The 23,936-nt window shown below is 44.4% G+C and overlaps 1 protein-coding gene across 4 annotated transcripts in view; it reads left to right on the forward strand.

Annotated features, from left to right (window-relative positions):
• The window catches only part of CACNA1I (calcium voltage-gated channel subunit alpha1 I), a 292,566-nt gene that overhangs the window by 161,071 nt on the left and 107,559 nt on the right, over positions 1 to 23,936 (forward strand). For all 4 annotated transcript variants that reach the window (XM_081877575.1, XM_081877574.1, XM_081877577.1 and 1 more), the window contains exon 5: positions 11,099 to 11,196. In XM_081877575.1, coding sequence (XP_081733701.1) covers positions 11,099 to 11,196 — 98 coding nt within the window. The remainder of the gene's footprint in view (positions 1 to 11,098; positions 11,197 to 23,936) is intronic.

Below are 23,936 nucleotides of genomic sequence, written 5' to 3' on the forward strand. Positions count from 1 at the left end.
TTGTTGTTGTTGTTGTTGTTTAGTCGTTTAGTCGTGTCCGACTTCGTGACCCCATGGACCAGAGCACGCCAGGCACTCCTGTCTTCTACTGCCTCCCGCAGTTTGGTCAGACTCATGTTTGTAGCTTCGAGAACACTATCCAACCATCTCGTCCTCTGTCGTCCCCTTCTCCTTGTGTCCTCTATCTTTCCCAGCATCAGGGTCTTTTCCAGGGAGTCTTCTCTTCTCATGAGGTGGCCAAAGTATTGGAGCCTCAGCTTCACAATCTGTCCTTCCAGTGAGCACTCAGGGCTAATTTCCTTAAGAATGGATGCATTTGATCTTCTTGCAGTCCATTGCGCATTTATAGCTATAGATATATTCTAGTAAATCTTAAAATACATGTGCTTCATATCGCACTGCTAAAAACACCTTAAAATATAGTCAGTATTTAGGAAAGGATGTGTTTAGTTGCTACACTTTATTACTATATATTTTGGAAAGTTGTTTGTACATCTGTTCACTTTGCATTTGGGCACTTCCTAAGGTATTGCAACCAAATTTTGCATGATGGATCTCAGTAAAAGATCTCCACAGTTCTCACTGAAAAATGTGCACGTCTGTCTTCATTTACATGTCAATAACTTAACTAAGAGATATTTTTAAGGGACATCAATTTTAGCTGGAACAGTGTAACTGATTTGAAAAATCTGCTGCTGTAAGTTGGCGGTTTTATTGAGCAGTCAGTTATTTTCCCTATTTTTGTTTGCATATGAATCTATGCTTTTACATGTGAATTGAGTCTCCTATATAGGCTTGGTGGGTGTGGGTGGGTGAATGGGTGAATGTGCAGTTATTTATCCAGCCAGCATTGATCACACTCAGAATAGACACACTTAAATGAATGGATTTAATTAACTAAGTTTCATTCATTTCAGTGGGTCTACTCTAAGTAAAAAAATAGTTGGCTACAATCCTCTATATTCCCCCACCCCCATTTCTGTTTACATGATCCGCCTCTGCTCAGGTTTTCTCTTCCTTTTAATGAGCCTTCCATGTCTCTCTGAGTTATTTTTGTTTAACAGGAGCTTGAATATTTTTTATTGGCTGCGCAAAATCCCATCTGCCTCTCTCTGTGAGCTCGGGGGGGGGGGAGGGGGCTGCATCTATGCCACTGCATTTCAGGAAACGACTCATTTCACTGTATTACTCCAAATGTGAGCAAACAAAAAAAGGGATAGATGTGGTGGCAGAGGCCGGAGGGGGGCAAGAGATGGAAAGGAGTGTGGAGAGGAGAGGAGAAAACAATCACAACACATCAACAGGTTGACCCGATTGCTTTGGAACATTTGTCCCTCCGACAAGTCCCTTTGTGAAAGGTTTTGACACATGCTCTCTTTATCTTTTGGACTGGGAGCAGCGCTGAGTGACGGATTACAGGGAGCAGACAGCCTTTGGGTTAGATGCACGGGAGGACAAGGCCAGGGCCTAGCGCTGGGCAAGAAGAGCTGATTCAGCAACCGGAGCAAACTTTGATAGTTAATAATGCATGAAGTGAATTAGGTGCTGACAGCTCTCAAGCTCGGAGCCTTCGCTATGTAATTATGTACTGTTGAACTTACAAAATGTCTTATTTTTGGAAAAGAGTCGGAGCACATTATAATTAAGCATTCATGTAGCACTTCTGATCTGCAGAGCGTTTGATAAGCTTCATCTTTGCTGTAACCCCATGAAATAGTTCACCCATTTTACAGATGGGAAGCTGAAGCTGAGAGAGGAGCGATTGGCCTCAGTGAACACCAGGCTGTCTGAAGCTGGGATTTGAATTTATGTTTCTTAGAATCAAAACCACTAGAATGCAGAAATGTTCTGTTACCCCATTTATGTTCCCCTCCTTTTGTAACAAATGCCAGAAAAATGAGGTATGTTGGTCAATTGCAATAAAGCCAACATAGAATCAGCTGGCACATTTCTTGCAATGTAAACATTTGTGGGCCTGAGCCTGCTTTGTTAGATGCATACACACACACACACACACACTAGGGGAGGAAAGAAAAAAAAATGTTTTTCCCCTTTTTCTTTTTACAAAGTGAGAGGGAAAGGTCAATACAAGAGATAGCTATTGGTATGTTATAGTTGTATTCAGAGCACCCATTAATACAGAATCCAGTCTGATGACTAGGCACAGAATGATCAATAGCACGAGCCAAGACAATTTCTTCTTGTAATGAGCTAGCCGTATCCTGCGTTTGTTGAGGCTGAATCCCAAAGTGTCAAATTTGCTAAGGCATTCCAGTTTGGCAGCTTCATGTTGGTGGACTCTGTTTGAGGTTGTTGTTGTTGTTTTTTTTTACAGTTATTAATATATGATTCGTTTCCATGTATCCCTTTATGTAAAGACCTGGCTAGTCAGCCTATGCAAACAGCAAAAGGGCACTGCTGGCAGATGACAGCATATATTATGTTAGATTAGAAGATGTGTAGTTGATTGTTCTTAGTGGGATCTCCTTGCTGAGAAGAATTTGCTTCAAAATGGCCCCTGGCCTGTAAATGCAGTAGGCATGAAGACTGAAGCATTTCCTGTTGGGAAATAACTGGGGAATCCTGAAGTCCCACATCCGTGGGGAACTGCAAAGAAAAAATGGCTGACCCTGAATTTGAAAATAGCAGGAGGGGCTTTGAACTTAGTCTTTAGCCAAAACAGTCCACCAGCAGAGTTTAAAACACAGATCTATGCAGCATTTGCAAAGTATGGGGGATATCTGTTGTTAGACCTTTAAATGTCCCGCTATTGAGCACTTACAATTCTCACCTGGCTCTACCCCTCTTGGAGTGAATAGACAACAACATTTAGTAAGTTTAAATGCTTTACTTATAGTAATCACAGGTCTCACTCATGCATTGTTCAGTGCTAGAGCAGAAACAACACAAACAAAAAAGAAAACTTGGTCTCAAACATGTGGTCTGATTCTGAAGCCCCAGCCTTGGACATGTGCTCAGCTTACATGGCTCAAGAAGAGGAGAGGAAAAGGAACAGGAAACAAGCCTTTTTTCCTTCCTCCCCAAAGGTGAGGGGTCATAACCAATCTGACTCTTCTCTGTGGTTTTTAACGCCTTTCTTACTGGCAATTATGCACAGTTTTGTTTGGCTTCATAAATCTCCCACATTTCCCCTGTGCTGTTATCTTGGAATAAGGACACTGGTGAATATACTTTCTTGTAACATATTCCTCTTAAGAATAAGTATCTTTGCTTAAATTACAGTGGCTTCGGGTAATGAGGAGACTATGGTGGGTTCTCCAATTCCTTGTGGGTACACATGGCAACCGTCAGGAGAATTCTGCCCTCTGCCCTGGTGGTGCGAGAGAGGAATGAGGCAGGCGATAGTATGCAAGCATACCCACAAATGCAGAGGAAGGATTTGCACATACACGTTGACTACTTGACGAATGCAGCCCCAAACATTGACTTCCATCTGTGATTGGACAATTCTGAGGTGACGGTTCTTCTGTCTGGGGCATTGTGTGTTCTCCCAATGCCTTGTACACAACAGCGCTGAAAATGCATTACAATACATCAAATGATGTGCATGCATGAGTGAACCAGACCTGAGGATTCTCAAGATGCAAGGCAGGAGATCCATTGCTGTCTTCCAGTTGAATAGATTGATGCACTTACAAAAAGCATTCTCAGAGCATAGCAGCACTTGTTTGACATGCTCGTGCTTGAAGTGAGTCCACTGGCATACATGCTCATTTTAGTTGTGAGACCTGGGTGGTTGGGGGCAAAATGGAGGCTTTCTACACACAAAGCACATGCTTCACCACTGAGCGATGGCCCCCTTCTCAAATAGGGTTTGGTTCTCGAACTCATCAGTCAATCATTTGCCAACTTTAATGCACTTGTTGTTGGCCTGGCTAACTTTCAGGATTAGAGTTGTTGCTAGAGTTGTCCTGAGAATGTAGAAGCATCCTTGGGAAAGGTGTAGATGTATTCCTCTTCTCTTAGTGGGTATTTGAAAGGTGCATTTTGTGGATCCTAATTCACACACCCCTGAGCTGTGGAATGCCCTGTCACTCTTTCCTCAAGGGCCCAGGCAAGACCAAGTATTTTCCCCACCACTCAATGAATGGGCACACAAATATACATCAGTGAAGTATTACAGTTCAACTGTTTCTTACAGCGTGCCAAGGAAAAAGGGCTTTGTGTAAGCGGACTCCAGCGTGCACCATGAAAGAGCAGAACAAAACCATATTTCAGTAGAGCCAGTTCATTAACTGGTTAAAATACTTATGACAGTATTTCAGTGCATGTGGCATTTTGATGCAATTTAATGAAGGAGAAAAGGCTTTGTTGTCAAACTCTCACAGACAAACCATTTATTGTTTGGAAAGTGCATCACCTGTTTGGGAAAAAGAACATAAATTGTTTATGACAGTGCCATCAGCCCTGCAAATTCTTCCACAGGGGACCGCACTGAATTTTAACATGATTCATGAATTAATTGATTAATTATACCAATCAATTCTATCAGCTCTAATCCCTTTTGATCTGAATGTTCAGGAGCAAGGCTTCAGAGATTTGGGTTCTCCTTTTGATCCCCTTTCCTGTGACACTCAGCCTCATTCCTTGCTTCTCTAAAGAGGAGCTGGCGATAGCTGACGTGCCTGCCATAAACAGGGATTTAAGAACATATGGAGAGGCCTGCTGGAATAGACCAGATGTTCATTCCATTCCCCACAGTGTGAAACTAGATGCTTCCAAAGCAGCTCACAGGTAGGCCATGGAAGGCATCAGCCAGCCCTCCCCACAGCGCTTTCCAGTTCAGACCCACCATTAGACAGAGGGAGGAAGCAGCCACCTCAGGCTGCAGATCTTGAGTAGCAGGAAGCAGCATTGAGGTCTTGGAGGAGAGACCTGCATATGCTGTACTGTCTGTCTACCCAGCATCCACTAAGGTAGTCTTCTGCCCTCAGGTGCACTGTCCTGTTGCTGGAGCAAGATTCAGCTGCCAGTACTATCCACTTCTGGATGTAGGAATAGAGGAAGTTGCCTTATACTAAGTCAAACCATTGGCCCATCAACCTATTGTCTTCGCTGATTAACATAAGAACAGCCTGCTGGATCAGGCCAATGGCCCATCTAATCCAGTATCCTTTTCTCATGGTGGCCAACCAGATGTTGGTGGGGAACTAGCATCAGCTCTCCAGGATTTTAGATAGGGGTCACACTCAACTCTTCCTGGAAATGCTATGAAGTAGGTGATCTACAGCTGAGCTACAGCCCTTCCCCCAAGGAAGTGGGGGCAGAACCATCTTGTCATTCATCCCAGGCAGCAAAATGTCTGAGGCCAGCCCTGAGCACCTGACATCCCATGACATACAGCCTCCAAACATTTTTACAGGTTCTTTCTTTATAGATGCAAAGTAAAGTAAAAGAGCAAGGGACACGGGTGGCACTGTGGGTTAAACCACAGAGCCTAGGACTTGCCGATCAGAAGGTCGGTGGTTCAAATCCCGGTGACGGGGTGAGCTCCCGTAGCTCGGTCCCTGCTCCTGCCAACCTAGCAGTTTAAAAGCACGTCAAAGTGCAAGTAGATAAATAGGTACTGCTCCAGTGGGAAGGTAAACAGCGTTTCTGTGTGCTGCTCTGGTTCACCAGAAGCGGCTTAGTCATGCTGGCCACATGACCCGGAAGCTGTACGCTGGCTCCCTCGGCCAGTAAAGCGAGATGAGTGCCGCAACCCCAGAGTCGGTCACAACTGGACCTAATGGTCAGGGGTCCCTTTACCTTTAAGGTAAAAGAAGCCATGTTCTAGGCCATTGCCCTGTTAGAGGCAAACTTGCCCCCCCCCCCTAATAGCTGTCAGGCCAATTAGTATAAGCCATTGTAATGACTGACAGGCACCCAGGAGCTTAATTTGTTTTAAATTAAAATGGTTCATTATTAACTTTAAGTGGCACGTTCATCTAGTTGTAAATAGGTTGTTTCCATTTCAGGTTGACTTTGAGGCTTTCCCTCCATACCCTCATTTCAGATTAAAAAAAAATGTTTCTCCATTCTGGTCTTAAAATGCATTGGCTTTGTATTAAGTGACCTTTATTGCAATGGAATAGTACATCTAAATGGGAGCATTTTGAAGTGAGAGTGCCCCGAAAAATGGAAGAGTCACTCCTCTTCACCCCTTAATGAATTTTTAAAAAAGAAAAGAAACAAAATATTTCCTTTTTAACAGCTCTCAGGTTGAGGTGTCTATGCTGGGTCATTGTCACTGTCTGAGCCGGCCCTCAGCCTCCCCCACACCACAGTCAGCAGTGCGCACCCTGCTGCTTCTTGAAACTGCTCTGCTTTAAAGGTTATTCAGGAAAAAATCCTGTTGCGTAGGCTGCAGGGTTTTGTGAAAGCCCAGATACTCTATTTGTCTGTGTTTCCCTTAATTGGGGTGCAGCAGGTCAAGCCAGCAATAGAGATGCAGCCATACCTGAAACAAGACTTTCACCTCATCGAAGCCAGCAGAGATTTTGTTATTGACTTCCAGCGAGGGCACTTGGCACAAATCTCCTCCAGGGAAGATTCATAAAATCCAAAGTCACTCTAAGGCTGCAATCCTATGCACACATTTGCTTGAGCTCACAGACTTATATCTGAGCACATAGGATTGGCCTGCTGGGGCATTTTCACACAGGGTTCTTAAAGTGACTCTTTCCTCTTTTCAGTTTGTGCTGTGAATGCCCACCCTCTCTCCCCATCCAGTCGTTTATCAGAATGCACATTTGCATTACATAAATGCCTCTCTTCCACTCTCCCTTCTGCCTTAACAAGGACCAGACATGCTCATAAATAGCATACAAGGAGCTCTCAAAGACCACTTATGTTACATGTCCAAAAATACTCTATAAGACAATCTCTCTGTCTCCCTGTGACTAAGATGGAATGAGACCATGGGCCAGTCAGGCTTCATGAGCCTCTTTTCCACTCAGGATTAGACCTGTATAACCACATGTTTCTCTTTCCTCATAAGACACCTCAGCTCCTGCTATCCCCTTTCCTTATGCAATACTGGAAAGCTCTGTGCTTGGCCACCACCTCATCTCCAAACCAAACCCCTCTCTCTGACTTGGGTTCCTCCAGCTTGATTCTTTATCCTCCCCACTCCCCCGACCTAATATATTCAACTCCCACCTTTCAAGGAGTCTAGCAATAAATGAAAACACTTAAGACTTTAAAAAAAGTTAATGGTGACTTATGAAGGCTCTGTGGGAAATGTCTCCTTCTTCAGGCCTTATACTCCCCTGCTTCTGGTCTTTCAATTAGTTTTCCTTGAAGGTTTCAAGGTGACCATCTGAGGTCTCCCCTTGAATCCCTCATCCCAGCTCACATTTCCTTCCTGCACTTATTTCCTCCAGCACAGTCAGCTGAGAGAAGTCTGCTTAGCCTTCCTTGGGAATGGCCTGATGGTGAGAAAATCAACTTTTAATAAGCCCTGAGAGGCAGATCCAGACACTATTGCCTACAAGAATTCAGTTTCTATTCCCTTCATGTCCCTCCGTTATTTGCCTTCTGGCATACCAGTCCTTCCTAGAATGTTATTGGAGCCAAACTGGTTGAAGTATGGATATATCATCTTATGTGCATGGTTCATTCAGAGCACAGGACTTGCTCAGCTTTGCTTGATGATAGGTGGAGATGGTTTAGGCTCTTAATGCCAGTCAGTCCAGCCCAGTAGGAATGGGACAAATGTGCCTTCTCAAAGATGAAAGGCAGCAGGGTGGAAAGAACCCACTGTAGTTTATCTCCCCCAAGCAGTTCAGGGTGCCATGTATTCCCTTAGCAAAGAAAAAAGTTGGAATTTGGATATGTATGGAATGAGTGAGCAGGAAAGAACCATCACAGAAGGTAGGGGTGGGCTATGAACAAGGATGACAGCATTATTTTACAGTTGGCTGAAATGTCACGTGAGTGTATTATTCTGGCAGTTGTTCTGGTACGCCAGTTTTTAGCAGGGGGCATAGTTCCATTTGACCAAGGGCTGAAGAGTCAGCACTATTAGGAAGCTAAGATGCAGGTGAAGTGCTTCATCAGCCACCCCTCCCAGAGGGAGCAGCAACAGATACTCCACCTCGCCTTTCGTTCATTAGCTGTTCAGTTCTGTGCATGATCCAGGACAACAGAAAACAGAACTAAAGAGTTCAGATTTTTTCCTTCCTGTTCTGACCATGAGTCCACAGGGCACATGGAAATTGTCTGACAGTGGCTCACCTGGTCAATTGTCAAGTCACATAGTTAGGGAGATTGTAGTGGCAGGCTGGAATTTCAGGACCTTGGATAGCTGCAAGTGAACATCTTGCTCTGTACGAGCTCTGGACCTCAACTGAGATCCTTTATCTTCCCTGGGCTAGATCACCCCTCCAAGGCTCTGCTCCCTTCCTGACCAGCTGAACATTAAAGGAACATTCTTCTGGCCCAGAGCTTGCCACTCAGTTACTTAGCAGACATTTCCCACCTTGGGTGTTGCTTTCCCTTGTTGCCAAACAGGCATGGGAGTGAGGAGGATGAGGCTCCTATTGTAATGGGGAAAGGTTCCTCACGGGAATCTGACTCAGGAGTGCTCACTTGGGGGTCCCAAATTGAAAGTTTTGATTCACAGTGCTCTTGGCTGATAGGCTTTAGTTCAGGCTCAGTGTTGGACCCTGTCTGGGTTCTGCATCAATGCAGCTTTACGCTGCTGGTCTTTCAGTCTCAGCTGTGTTCCTTCCTCTCTGTGCCACTCAGGGTCAGTCAAGGTTAAGACAGGTTCTTATGGAAAACAGGACACTGCCAAAACTCCTGCTGCTGTTCACAGCAAGAAGGAAATTGTTTTAAAAATCATTCACCAGCATCTCACTTGGTGTTGGTGTGAGGCGTGATTGAAGCATAATGCCATGTGCACCATAAAAAATTACCTATTCAAATACAGCTCTCTTTCCATTAAATTCTGGACTGTCCTTCATTGGAGGTTTTTAAACAGAGACGTGGTGGCTACCTGCCAGGGGTTCTTTAGCTGTGATTCCTGCTTTGCAAGGGATAGGACAAGATGATGCTTTGGGTCCCTTCCAATTCTACAATTCTATGATTCTATAAAATGCGGTTCGCGCAAGTTACATATCCAAAGCCTAGGCCATGCTGATTGGACTAGGAATGCAATTTTATTTATACATAAAGCCAGTTCAATGAAACATAGACTTGGGAAGTTGGGAACAGGGGGTTAAACACACTCAGCATCACTTTTACGCCATGCTTGGGACAGCTCTGTGTATTTACTTGCATATTTAGTCGACCTTTCTACCCTGCCTTTCTATCAGACCAGGCCACCAAGGCAGCTCATGACATCTCATTAATAAAACTATAGTAACAAAGCAGTTTAAAACAATGATACATAAAACACAACTAACATGAGAACAAAACCAGACACACACACACACACACCCCAAAAAACCAGGAAGAGACCAAATAATTACTTCTTAAGCCCCAAAGATCTTCTTTAAAAAAACCCAGCTTTTGCTGCTTGTCAAAAGGTCAGCAGTGAAGTGCACTGGCAGGCTCTCATCACCATAGTAAAAATATATATATATATATATATATATATATATATATATATATATATATATGGATGGGGGGCATTCATATCCACCATGCTTTGACTGTCAAGGGGGCAATCAACAGGGGAGCACACAGGTATGTTCATGGGGAGGGGAGAGGTCTTTCAGATGTCCAAGTCCCAGACTTCTGAAGGTCTTAAGGGCACTGGTGGAGGAAGCGGGGTGCGGTGGATGCGGCCCGCCCCAGGTGTCATCCTTGAAGGAGGGTGACATCACCACCCCCCCAGGATGCTCACCATGGGCGGTGCCCCCCCCCAGGATGCTCGCTGTGGGTGGCGCCCCCCTGGGACGCTAGCCTCACCCCCACAGGCAGCTAGCCCCGCCCCCAAGTGCACAGTATGTGCCCACTCTGAGTGCCAAAGCAGCTAGCTCCACCTCTGCTTAAGGGTTACAACCAGCACTTTGAATTTGGCTTGGAAACAAATTGGTAACCACCAGTGAAGCTGGAATAGTGCTGGAGAGTGGAAGTGCTATGAGTGTCTCTTTCCAGAGAAACCTGAAGTTTCCAAAGGCTTTTGAAAGGCAGTTGCATGATACAGAAAGGGAGAGGCCTATGGGTTCAGAGGACCAGATGTGAGGAGGGAGGTCTTTGGGAGTCAGATTTTGTCATCGTCATCTCTCCCACCACCAGTTTCTCATCTCTAAACAGCAGTATCTGCTTTCTTGCATCAAAGGAAACTCCTAGAAAATATGTATTGCATACACAAGTGCCACCATCTGGGTCAGGAAATCTGTTTGATGCCACTGTGCTCAGTGTCAGGCTAACCTTTCCCCCTCCCCCATCAAGCCTCTGTGGTTCAAGAGCTCGCTTCCAATGTTTTTTGGCTTGGTGGCCCCTTTGTTGATCTTTTCTCTCCCGCCTCCAGGGCAATGGGGGGGTGCAGTGTTCTATAACCACAGCAAAGTCCCTTATCCCTTGCAACAAACAAAGCAGGTAAATGCCAGGAAGAGGGCTCAGCAGAGTCTCCAGGCTAGGAGTTCGTGACAGCTTATCAGAGCTGCTCTTTTAGCTCATCTCTATTCCAAAGGGCATGGATTGTGGCAGCTCGATTTTCCACCGTGGGATTTTGGCGCCTGCTTCTGTGAAGCACCAGGTGCTCATGCTCAGTTCTAAGGGTCTCCCAGAGGGGATCCATGCTCTGATCATTGTCTCAATAGTGTCACCAACGCCCCTTCGTTGACATGCAGCGTGAGATATGCCGCCCTGAATGTCAGTCATTTGCTTGGTATCTCCAGCCTTGGCGAGCGGGCAGGAGGCACACTCACATATGATTAGCATGCATGGAGCAGTGCTTCATTTCTAATACTTCTCTACCAGCAAAGTCTCAGGATAGTCTGATGAGGAAGAAATGACACACTGAAGGGATTTTGTGCCATCCTGCCTATGTGAACAGCTTCAGCTCCTGCCTTGCTCATCTCCCCTGCTAGTTTCAAGCATGTCTCTCACTTTCCATTATCTTTCCTCTCTCCGTTTTTTGCAGGATGGTGGAATATTCTCTGGATCTCCAGAATATCAACCTGTCTGCAATCCGCACTGTGCGTGTTCTGAGGCCCCTCAAAGCCATCAACCGTGTGCCTAGTAAGTCTATCTGCCTTTCGACTTTCAGTCTCTCTCTCTCTCTCTCTCTCTCTCTCTCTCTCTCTTAGGGGGGTTGGGGTTGAGAGCACACATACTCATCCAGCACATTTAGAACTTACTAGCCACATGGCACCTGCGTCCAGCCCCTGCTGATCTCTCGCGCCCATTTGCACTGCTGTCTGGGGAAGCTTTCGTAGGGCAGGTGTGCATGCAGGTTGCAAGGAGAGCAAATCAGCTTATCCAGCACATCCAGTCCCTTCCAGCTACTTGGTAATAATAATAATAATAATAATAATAATAATAATAATAATAATAATAAATTTTATTTATATCCCGCCCTCCCCAGCCGAAGCTGGGCTCAGGGCGGCTAACAACAATCAAAATAATCCAACGATTCTAAAAATATTTCATTATAAAAATTAATTAAAATCAAATTGATGGCAACCATTAAGCAAAATTCTGTGCAGATTGCCAGAGGAGGGGGGTCAGGCTGTGCCCTGGCCAAAGGCCTGGTGGAACAGCTCTGTCTTGCAGGCCCTGCGGAAAGATGTCAAGTCCCACAGGGCCCTAGTCTCTTGTGACAGAGCGTTCCACCAGGTTGGAGCCGCGGCCGAGAAGGCCCTGGCTCTAGTTGAGGCCAGCCTAACCTCTCTGTGGCCTGGGATCTTCAAGATGTTTTTATTTGCAGACCGTAAGTTCCTCTGTGGGACATACCAGGAGAGGCGGTCCCGTACCTGAACCCAGACTGTGCTGATCTCTCCCATCCTCCTGAACTGCTGTCTGGGGGATTCATGAGCTGTGGACAGACAGCAAAATCCTTTTAATAGAAGGGACAGCATTCACAACAGAAATTCTGAGCTAAAACACTAAACTGGGATTAAAGGAACTTTAGAACAGGCCTTACTAGGAAATACTTAGCAAGGCTTCTGCAAAAGGAAGTTCCATCTTACCAGCATTTTGGGGTTTGTTGGAAGCATCATCAGGCAGATGGGTAAGGGGGAATCTGGTAGATGATATGGGCGGGATTCCCCTAACCGGCTCTGTCAAAAAACATTTTGCTGTTAGGAAAGTGATGGTGAAATGCATTGAAAGGTGTGGAATGAGTGAAGAATTAATTGGAGAACGTGTGAACCCCACACAAGCGAATCAGGATGAATTATCATTGTCGCATGACTATCCTGTAAACAGATTGGAATAAATGACACAGTCTAACCATGGCACAAGCTTTGTGCAAACAAATCAGGTTGTCTGTTTATTCAGAATGCTTCATTTTGGAAAGGTTATGGTGCCAACGGTTGACCCACTTCAGGTTAGGACATTACCCTGTTGTAGGTCATGGTGTAAGTGCTGAACACTATTTTAGAGAAAAGGTCTCTCATATTTGTGGTCCTCTTAGAGAGTGGGGGATTTCGCCAAGTGGTTGTGTCAGCGATAAAGGGAATTTGAGAGACAGGAGTAAACAGCTTTGATTATGGTTGCTTCAAACTGTACTTCTCTTCCTTTTATGAAACTGGAGTCTTTGGGAGATCTGCCTGCTGTAGAGAAGGAAGTTAGGTTTACTGTGCTCCTCCTGGGCTTGTCCTACATTTATTGATAACTTCTGTGTAAGGGATTTGTTATTAGACCCATGGGCTAGGGCAGCATTAAGAAGAGTTGGGACACAGAGGGCTGCTTTTGTTGCTGCTCCCTCTACTCTTCCACATCTTTCTCACACCATTGCAATACTTGCTGTGGCTATGCTAAGCCCCAGACCCGTGTCTATGGGACAGAGCCTTTGCCTTGCATGCAAAAGGTACAGTGGTACCTCGGGTTATGTTACCTTCGGGTAACATAATTTCGGGTTGTGAATGTGGCAAACCTGGAAGTGTATACACTTCCGGGTTTCACCACGCACACATGTGCAGAAGCACTCTATCGTGCCGTGTGCATGCGCAGAAGCAGCGCCTCTGGATACGGACTTTTTGGGGTAAGTACGGACCCCTGGGATGAATTAAGCTCGTATCCGGAGGGTCCACTGTCTTGGGTTCAGCTTCTAACATCTTCAGGTGGAGTTGTGAGAGATCCCACCTGAAATCCTAGAGACACATTGCCAATCAATATAGACAACATGGAGCTCGATGGGCCAGTCTTCTGATTCAGTATATGGCAGTTTCCTTTGTTTGTAGCAGCCTATCCAAGAGAAGCAGAGATAAGGAAAGCATACACATCATGTGGTGGGGTGTGGTTTGGTGGGTGCAGCTCCGAGGACATGCTTTGCAAGCAGAAGGTCTCCATTTAAATCCCTGGCTTCTCCAGTTAAGGCTAGAAAAGACTAAGACCCAGAGAACCGCTGCTAATCATCATAGACAGTATTGAGCAAAGTGGAGCAGTGGCAGCTTCCTGTGTTCCTAATATAGGTGGCAAAGCAACAAGGACCACAGATTGTATCTTGTATAAGTGTGATGTTCAAACAACCCTAGGGACCATTTCTGGAACTAGTTTTGGGATTTCACCAGAAGGTTGCCCCTTGGGACACTAGTGTTTATTGGTCATGTAGGAAGTGTGTAATTATTTTTCCATTTTCCTTGAAGCTAAGATGTTAGGTGTGGGATTTTGAACTTGGCAATGTCCCCTACACTCCCCTTTCTCCCCCAATCCCTAAGACCCCATCTCACAGGCCTGCTTTGAAATCTTGGTCTCTGTATTAAACTACTTTCAGTACTCCAGTACTTTTTGAAAAGAGCTTTTTAAAGCACAGAATAATATGATTTATATTCCTTCAACTAGTCCAGGTAACATCAGGAGCCTATGGAGGAGCCGGTAGCAAAGCCCCAGGCGTAGTCAGATGAATTAAATGCCAAATGTAAACATTCTCACTGGAAGTCTAATTTACAAGCATTTGGTATGTGTATGGATAATGGCTTTGCAGCAGCAAATTAGAGCCTTAAGCAAAGAAGGGAGAATTTCCAGCCCTTACCCTGTTTTCTTGGACTGTGCTGGTAGCATTTGGAGAAGCTACAGACATTTTATTGGTTTGATTCCCTGTTATAAATGTGCTTTGATTTAGGAAGCCTTGCTCAGTAGATTATTAAGTGACCTTTCTCCCTGGATACTTAGAATCACAGAATTGTAAAGTTGGAAGGATCCCAAGGGTCATCTAGTCCAACCCCGTGCAAAGCAGGAATCACAGCTAAAGAACCCCTGACAGATAACCATCCAACTTCTGTTTAAAAACCTCTGAAGAAGAGTCCACTGCCTTTCAGGGAAGTTAGTTACACTGCAGAACAGCTCTTACCATCAGAAAATTCTTCCTAATGTTTAGTCGAAATCTCCTTTCTTGTTCTGCAGTTTTCTGTGTCTGCCCAGGAAAAAGAATTGTTAAACCACACACTGGGAATTGTAGCAGTGTGAGGGGAATAAAAAAGGTAAAGTGACCCCTGACCATTAGGTCCGGTCGTGACCGACTCTGGGGTTGTGGCACTCATCTCGCTTTATTAGCCGAGGGAGCCGGCGTACAGCTTCCGGGTCATGTGACCAGCATGACTAAGCCACTTCTGGCGAACCAAAGCAGCGCACGGATACACCGTTTACCTTCCCGCCGGAGCAGTACCTATTGATCTACTTGCACTTTGACATGCTTTCGAACTGCTAGGTTGGCAGGAGCAGGGACCGAGCAACGGGAGCTCACCCCATCGCGGGGATTCGAACCGCGAACCTTCTGATCGGCAAGTCCTAGGCTCTGTGCTTTAACCCACAGCGCCACCCGTGTCCCGGTGAGGGGAATAGGTGTCTCCTAAAAACTCTTGGCATCCTCATTAACAAACTATAGTTCAAAATCTCTTTTGGGTGAAGTCATCACTGTTTAAAGCGGTTTGCTGCTGATTTAAATGTATGGTGCAGATGGAGCCTTAGCTATGTCTGGGTTTGCTGAAGCATAAGAACACAGATGAATGAATACATGTTCCAACATTTAACCCAGGGTTGGGAACCTCGGGCCCAGGGCCAAACATGGCCATCCAAGTCTCCTTATCTGGGCCTCAGGACTCTCCTGAAGCCACATCCCTCACTGGCCCTGCTTCACACTATCTTTGAGTGTTCTTGACTGCCTGGAAGGTGTCCTTGAACTCTGATATGCCTCTTGCTTCCCTGGATGAAGAACAGAGAGGGGCATGTCTACTGTGCAAATGCAACATTTGCATTCATTGCTCTGCCTGCTTTTACTGCCTCTGGAAAGTTACCCAGAAGGGAACGGAGCTCTCGAGCTGACAAGGGCTCGTCATTCTTGATGTAACCAATCATATGGTGATGTGTGCATGGTGTGCCTCCTTTTCCCAACTTGGGAGTGATATCTATGCAAGGAAGCAACCTGGTGTAAAGCAGTCCTAAAACTGTGCCATTGCTCTGCAAGTTAGGGACGAGGAGCACGGCATTTGCTGTCTCCTGCATGACTCCCCTTGTAATCTAAAAATACTCTAAGACCTATGCTACATGGAGGGAAGTGAGATAATGGGCACCCCCCCCCATTCGTCTTGCTTCTACTTTTGTCCCTTCTTCCTCCTCTGCAGCTCTGTGTGCATGATATATAAATATGAGTCAGGCTCCACTGGGAGCTGAACCATCAGAATCTGCTAGGCCACGGTGTGAACTGGGATGCAGTTGCTCTGTATACACACACAGTATAGTTTAATGGAGTCCCCTCCCCAACATGTCAGGTTTCAGGCCAGAGAAACAGACGCGTTTCAGTAGAATAGTTACTAGGGAGGGAAAGTGCGAGAGCACAATAGAATAGAAGCAGGGATTGTGTTCTTCTTGCTGCTTTAAAATATCACCTCCCTCCTGAGGGCAATGCGGAGCCAAGGCTGCAGCACGGCTGGTATTCCACTGTGTTTATTAACTCCGATCAAATACAGTAATGCCAGCAGTGTTTGCCCAACTAGGCATCACACAGCGGCTGGTAATGAATTAGTAATTATTAATAACTATTTCTGTGCAGGGTCACCAAAAAAAGACAGGGTTCCTTTGCCTGATGAAGGGTAAAGTGAGGCTATGAAGGGAGTGGGCAGGGGGGTGCATTGACAGTTGGAAGGCAACGCCCGGAGAGCAGGAGGAGAAATGCATCTGGAGCAAATAAGATATGCAGGCTTGGCTGATAAGCGAAAGGAGTGCACTGCCAAAATGCTCTGGCAACACCCAATGAGGCCATAAGGCAAAGGGGGAAATATGATATGATAAGTTACTGGTGGTGGGGTGGTTGGGAGGTGCTGCTAGGGTATAAAAACTGCTTGCTTACGTGTTTTAGGCCCCCCCAGCCTTTGGAAATAATTCCGCTGGTGGCCTCTGCGCAGATCACAATAAACTTTTTCTCCGAAGCAACTGAATCCCTGGTGCTTTTTTTGTCACCTCTACGTCCTGGGTAAGCGGGCAAATGGATCCCAAGTAATTAAGGCTTCAGCTATGCACATCACACTGTATAAGGAACCCCCTTTCATTGCTTTGTTCAGTAAATTAAATCTTTATGTATTTATTTATATGTTTTCCTTGATTTATATTTTTATCCTGCCTTTCTGCTGAAGCATTAGGGTGACTCCTGCTCCACACCACACTCCAGGACCCTAGATAGTAGGCCATCTAACACAATGGCTCATACAGTGTTCTGTTCATTCCTATGCCTGTTTCCTGAACTGCAACTGAGTTGGGATGGCAGAAAAATAAGATTCAGTTTTCATTTGAAAAGCTGAACTTATCAAATCCACACATTCCAAAGCGATATGAGAACTGGAATATAGCCATCCTTTAAAATTTACTCTTGGCCCAAATTTTGGGATTTGGTTCTCCAGCCAAATGTGGTTTACATTAGGAGAGTGTGTGCATAAAAAAATGATCATATTGGTGAAAATAACATAACAAAGATGCATTATATGAGGGTAAATTGCTTGCACTACTGTGTATATTGGTCAGCAGTGCATACAAAATGTGTTTGTGAGGAGCAAATTCACGCTAAAATGCTGAAGAATTTTCATGAGGGTTTTTATAAAAAGAAAAGAATCACAAATTGCTGCAAAAGTGAACTGAATTTGTTATTGGGGAAATGAGAAGCCAAGAGAAGTGATTCTTCCATTCATTCTCCCAAGTGAGTACAGAGGATTGTCACTCTGGCCTTGTACAAAGTTTGCCTCTCCCCACCCCTGCAAAAAAAAGAGAGAAGCCTTTAGTAGGCCCCAGCCCCTGCCATGTGCTCTTTCTTCATTCCTGTTTTTCACTTTAGCTTGAGAGGTTCATTATCTGGGATGGGCAATTAAAATATCACCAGTCTTACTATGGCACATACATGGACTTGTTTGTTTTCACTTTGGTTATATTGTTGTTGAGTATTTGATACATTGCACTATGTACCACAAAATATATATTTAAATAGATTATTTTAGCTCAATGTATGCCTTTTCTAAAAAAAAAATTATCCTAAAACATATGATTTCATGCATTTTTGTTATGTTTTTTAGCTGAGAACAGTACTGCAAAGCTCGGAGAAGTGCAAAATTCAAAGTACCATATTTTCCTGTGTATAAGACTAGGTTCCCCCCCTTAAAATAATGTCAAAAATTAGGAATTAGGGGGCGTCTTATACACGGGGCCATCTCCCCCCATTTTCTTAAATCTGAGTCCCCCAAAATAGGGGGCATCTTATACATGGGGGCATCTTATAGATGGAAAAATACAGTATATGTTCTTCTCTGTGCAATTAGTCTGGGAGGTTTGGATTTGAGTGGTTTACTTGTAAGTGCAGACTACCGAAAGGTATCTTTCTCTCATTCTCACCTCCTAAAAGAGTGAGCCGCAGAGCAGGTGGGGCCTCCCATGTTGACCTTACATAGGCATCAACTTTAGGGGGCCCAGGTCTCTTCAGTTGCCCCAATAAAATATTTTGGTTGGGGGGGGGACAGGACAACCCCAATGTTGAGACCACTCAGTTGCGGAGCCAAGAGCAGCGCTGTGTGGCTTCAGTGGCTTGTGACTCCTTCTCCTGCCATGGAGGTGAAGGGGGGGGGGGAAGCAGCCCCCAGCCAATGACAGTGGTAGGAGGAGGAAGAGACGGAGCACTAGAGAGGAGGAGCCATCAGCTATAGAAGCCGTGCTGCCGCTGCATTTGGCTCCACCCCGGCTCCTCCCTGTGTTACACGCATGTCATGTGCGTGTCATCGCCCTCCCAATCTTCTGCTCAGGTTGGTGCCTCTGTGACCTCAGCAATTGGGTGGGTTTTCTAGGATAGAGAGGGGATGCTTTGCACCTGAAAAGGTCAGGAACAGAGGAAGTGTCAAAACCTTTGCCTGCTAGTCACTTTTAACCTGAAACTCCCTCTCCCACCACACCCTTTTATTCCAGTTTTTAACATGCAGGTCTCACATTCCTTAGGGGTAAGAAGAGTTGGGAGGAGTTTTAGGGAGAAGGAGGCTAAGCAATATTTACTAAATGCGAAATATTGAGAGCTGAAACCCAAATGCTATCTGCATAGACTCACCTGTTCATCTGCGCTGGGTTCGATTTCCTTCCAGTGATGCTCAAAAGTGTTTGTGTTTGGAACAGGCTTCTGTAGATAGAGAATTGCTACATTGCGCTAAGAACAATTTGCGGAGCTTCTATGGGAATGCTTACCTGTTTCAGATACACAGAAGCAATTTCCACGTAAGGTTTTGTGAGACACTTTCAGCCATTCATCACCGCTCTTTCTGACAATACGTAAAGATTTATGGTAGGGTTTGCTTCCTCGGGGTTGCCTTTCACGTTATTTTAAACACAGAAGTGCAGTCTTGGGAGTCCGTGCCTAAAGATGTGAGAAAATGTAATATTGGAAAGGTAATAAATGTGTCTGGGGGAAAACTTTTAGACATGTTGGGCAATCTTCCAGACACATTTTGTGGAGCTTGTGCATCCTCTTTCTTGAAATAGGCATTCAGGCCTTGACAAATCCAGGCACCTAATAATTTGATACCGGTGGGATCGGCAAACCTGAAAAATTATTTTCAGGTCTGCACAGGAGCTGGCATGGAAATGTTGATGCTGGTTCCTGAGCAATCTTTTCAGTCCAGTGGGTGCAGGACATAAGGGAGCCAAACTAAAAGCCCCATTTCCCCAGTGTATCATTATTATTAGTTGTATACATATTTTATTATTGTTTCTAAATAGTCTAACATTTACCAATTCCCTACTATAACACCCAACTATAACCTGTTAAAGCATGAATAAAAATCAGACATATAAATAAAGCTTTCTTTTTTTTTAATATTCAGTCCTCTTTGCCACATCAGTATCTCTGTAGCACCAGCACTGTTCTGGGATTAATTTTACTTTAATGTGTTTCTTTTTCCAGTTATTATAAATGCAGGGATTTCCAGCCACATCTTCAGTACTTCTGATCAAAGAGGCATTTTTGTTAGTAATATGAGGGGGGAAACTTCTGGTTTTTTCATTTGCATAGAAACGTTGTCACATCAAGTGCTCCAGTGCTTGCTTTCCTCTCCCCTCCTCATTCCCTTTTCCTTTTGTATCATGTTTATTAGATTCCGAGTCTGTAAGCAGGGACTGTCTTATCTTTTAATGCAGCACTCAGAAAATGCTTTATAAGTGCTAAGCAGCAATAACCGAAAAATGGCAAGAGGATTGTGTTTGAAAAAATAATGAAAAATTGGAAATGGTCTGAGTTGGTAGCAGGTGTCTAGCTAGACATGGCACAGATTAGTGACAGAACATTTGGGTCCTTCCCACAAACCTTATTTAATGTCTTCATTAATAATCTTCATGGAGGAGTCATACTTGTTAATGACATTCATAGATGATGCTAAAATTGGAAGAGTAGTGGATATTAGCAAAGAGGAAAGAATAATATAAAGGGATGCAAAAGGAGCGAGGGGAAAGTGGACAGAAACGAACATGGACTGGTCAGAAAAGGCTCCACCTATGTAAATGCATCAAAGATTTTTGAATTATTTGTTTGCTCAGAAGCAGTGGAATGTAAGTACTTTAAAATAAGTAAATTGAAGGCAGGCATAGGCTGAGACAGTGGACAAAATGTTCAAGAGATGAAATATTGTCAAAATGTTTTATTGATTTCTATTTTAAGGTCCTTAATTCAGAATGGGTTGTCCAGAAGGATTATCATGTGACCAGGGTGTAGAGTCTCCTGTTGGCCACAATTTTAAAAAGAGATTAACTAGAGCAATTTTGCTGTGACAAAGGCACTCAAATACTTATGACCAGCGGCGTAATGGCAGTTGTCAGTGCCTAGGGAGGGCAGGCGCCCTGAGTTCATTTGAAAGAGGGCTTGGTTGTTAAACCACTCTGGCAATTGTAGCTCTGTGAATGGAATAGGGGACCCCTAACAAACTACAGTTCACCCTTAACAAACTACAGCTCCCATGATGCTTCAGGGGAGCCACGACTATTAAAATAGTATCATAATGCTGGTATAGATGTAGCCATAGTCCAGAATTCTAACATCTCCTTCTGTATGATGGGTAGAATGGCTCTTGCAAAAACACACAAACAAAAAAACCCTGTTGTTGCAGGAGTGAGACTCGATAACTCTTGGGGGCTCTTAGACTTCACTTTTCTAAATGATAGAAGGTTTATTTTTGCAATTTTAAAATTTATAACCAGCTAATCAATTCTCTGTGTGGCCCAGATATACTCTTTCTCCCTCTCCATCTGCATCCTTTTATTAACATTCACCCTTTCTCATATTCTTCTTAACCGAAGTCTCATGGGTTGCATTATTAGGACTTGCAAACTCAGTAAAATATGAAACAATATGTTGTGAGCTGGGAATATTGCCTTTATCAGTTAGAGCATGGCTGAGGACCTTGAAATATTGGATCTTCCTCCATTATAGAGCCCTATCCCCTAATTCTCTACTTTACGATCTTTTAAGTGATAGTGCAATCTACAATCTATCACTGATATGTAGGAGAAAACTGGATTCTATAGGGCTCATTCTAACTGACTTTGAAATGTCTGATCCCAAAGATACATGGGAAATTATTAGGAAGACTCTCACAGAAAAAAGTGCTCTCGCCATGCTTGAGGTTGCAAAGCACAGCACCTGCTCTCCCATTCACTTAAATCTCCCTTTGTGTAGAGATTTCCAAAAGGGATACATGACAAATCTGAAGAATCATGAATCGTGTAGGCTGTTTATGTTGGCCAGATTTAACATGTTTCCCTCGGTGGTAGTGAGAGGAAGATATTTAGCTATCCCAGAATCTGAGCGTCTCTGCAAATGCAGGAAAAAGGAACTCGATACTCTAGAGCATATATTCTTCTCCTGTGATTTTGGTAGTTATGCCAGAATACAATTATATGAGGCCCTAAAATTCAAAAAACAGATTTGTACTCAACCAACGGTCCAGGACATGCTGGCGGACAGCGATGATCAAATTACTTTAATAGTGGCCGAATTTTTAAGAGCTGTCCATGATGAAATAATGGGTCATGATAAAGAGACTTAGTGGTTTCTAATGGTAGGTGACGTTGCTGTGTTGTATTTTTATTTCATATTAAATTGTATATTATTCATGTACATTGATTAATTTCTGGGAGTTAAGAATAGGACTAGGATAAATTGTGTTTGCTGTACCCGTACTTTATACAGTTTGTATATGTTGTTTGTCAATGTGTGGTGTGCTATGCCTGATAAAGGATTTTGAATTGAATTGGGTTGCACCTTGAACACAGCTCAAGAGAGAGAGGGAGACAGAGAGAGATCCCCGTAGGTCTTTGTCAGAAGCAGCCCCAGGTCTCTCTAGAAAAGCTTGGCTGCATGTCACCCCAGCCAGTTCTTATTATGGCCTCTCCAGTGGCACCTTTCTGCCTCTATGCCACCTCTCACTTCTTTCTGAAGTTGTACACAATCTCACTTCATCCCTCTTGAGTGGCAAGTCTTTAATCATATCTTCCTCTTGTACCGTCATGATTTTGACACAGGTGGAAGAAAATGCCTCTTCTCGCTGCTGTTGCTGCCACGGTGTTAGCTGTGACTGTCAATTCTGTCTCATTTTGTACTGTGTTTGGATGTGTGTTGCTTACAACTAGTACTTTACAGCAACTGACTTGGCTAAAGTTCTGTCTGCTAAGTTACAAGGCAAATCCTGTGATGGTAGGGATTTGCTGAAGAATTGATTGCCAAGAATGTACACCACTGCTGTGGTGGTGGTGGTAGTGGTAGTTGTGGTGGTTGTTATTTAACCACCCTTCACCAGCAGGTTACAACAATTAAAACATGGTGTTAAAAACACTCTAAAGCAATGTAATGATCACAGAAATAAGGTGGGTGCTAAAAATATACACATCTCAGGTATCAAATGAGTAAGGAACATTTGCTGAAAGTTCTATAATGAAGATGCCAGATGCACGTCTGTGGGGAGGGAATTCCACAACTTAGGGGCTACCACAAATAATGTCCTCTCCTGCAGTAGCCGGAGGATGGTGGAACAACCTTCTGTCAATCTTAGCACCCAAGAGGGTCCATAGGGAAGAAGGCAGCATTTCCTCCAAACCATGCCCACCTGCCCTACACCAAGTGTGGAGCACCAAAGAAACAATCAGGAGCTTAGAAGTGAGTTCTTCATGGTTCCTCTACATGCAGGGTTCACTAACAGCCCCACTGGGATTGGCTGCACTAGGGAGGTCCCCTTTGGGTGCTTTTGGTCCATTTGCAAGCTTGATTTCAATCCCTACCACACCTGTACTTCTAAGGGGATAATTGTAACCACCGAGCAGGTAATCAGTCATTGTATCAAGACACTTAGTACTTGTCACCTGATGTTATAATGAAGTTGGCCTGTTGGAAGTAGGGGAAGAGATTTAAGGATCCAACCCACTGACTGGATCCAATTCCTCAGCCCTGCTCAGTACATTGATGAGGTCCAGCGCCGAGGGCCTTCTTGCAGTTCCCTCACTGCAAGAAGCCAAGTTACAGGGAACCAGGCAGAGGGCCTTCTCATTAGTGGCACTTGCCCTGTGGAACGCCCCCCCCCCCCACCAGAGAAAAACAACTACCAGACTTTTAGAAGACATCTGAAGGCAGCCCTGTTTAGGGAGGCTTTTAATGTTTGGTGGACTATTGTATTTTAATTTTTTGTTGGAAGCCGCCCAGAGTGGCTGGGGAAACCCAGCCAGATGGGCGGGATATAAATTATTATTACTATTATTATTATTATTATTATTATTATTAAGCTGCTCTCTAGGATTCCAGACTAGAGTTTCCTCCCTGAAGATGCTAGCAGGGACTGAACCTGGAACTTTTGGTATGCAAGGCACACGCTGGCCAATGCTGGCTGAGATTGGATTGAGCAGTCAACTGGAAACTCCCAATTCTGGCTGTTGTGACAGGAACTACTGCTCAGTGCACCTGCTCCATCCGCAATTTAGGGAACTATACCATGGATGGGGATAGGGAGGGGAGGGGTAACACTAGTCTTGCTGAAATGTGGCAAGAATAAGTTGATAGAGGGCAGAGCATCGTAGGAGCTGGTGTCCTATGGCTCGGAGGTGCCTCTCAAAATAATAATGCTGTTCAGCATGCACCGAGCCTGCATGCTTGTGGGATGACTTCTCAGTAATAAATACATGCTAGCAGACATTGAACTGAGTGTCAGGAGAGCAAAAGGTATACCAGTATACAGTGCAGAAAACCTTCACTGGGCCTGTGCCTTTAGCAGATATCTGCAACTTGGTACCATTGAGTGAAAACATATGTAGATGAAAAAAAT

Source organism: Podarcis erhardii (genome assembly GCF_964252035.2).
Source record: "Podarcis erhardii genome assembly, chromosome: 10".
In the NCBI taxonomy this organism is placed as follows: domain Eukaryota; kingdom Metazoa; phylum Chordata; class Lepidosauria; order Squamata; family Lacertidae; genus Podarcis; species Podarcis erhardii.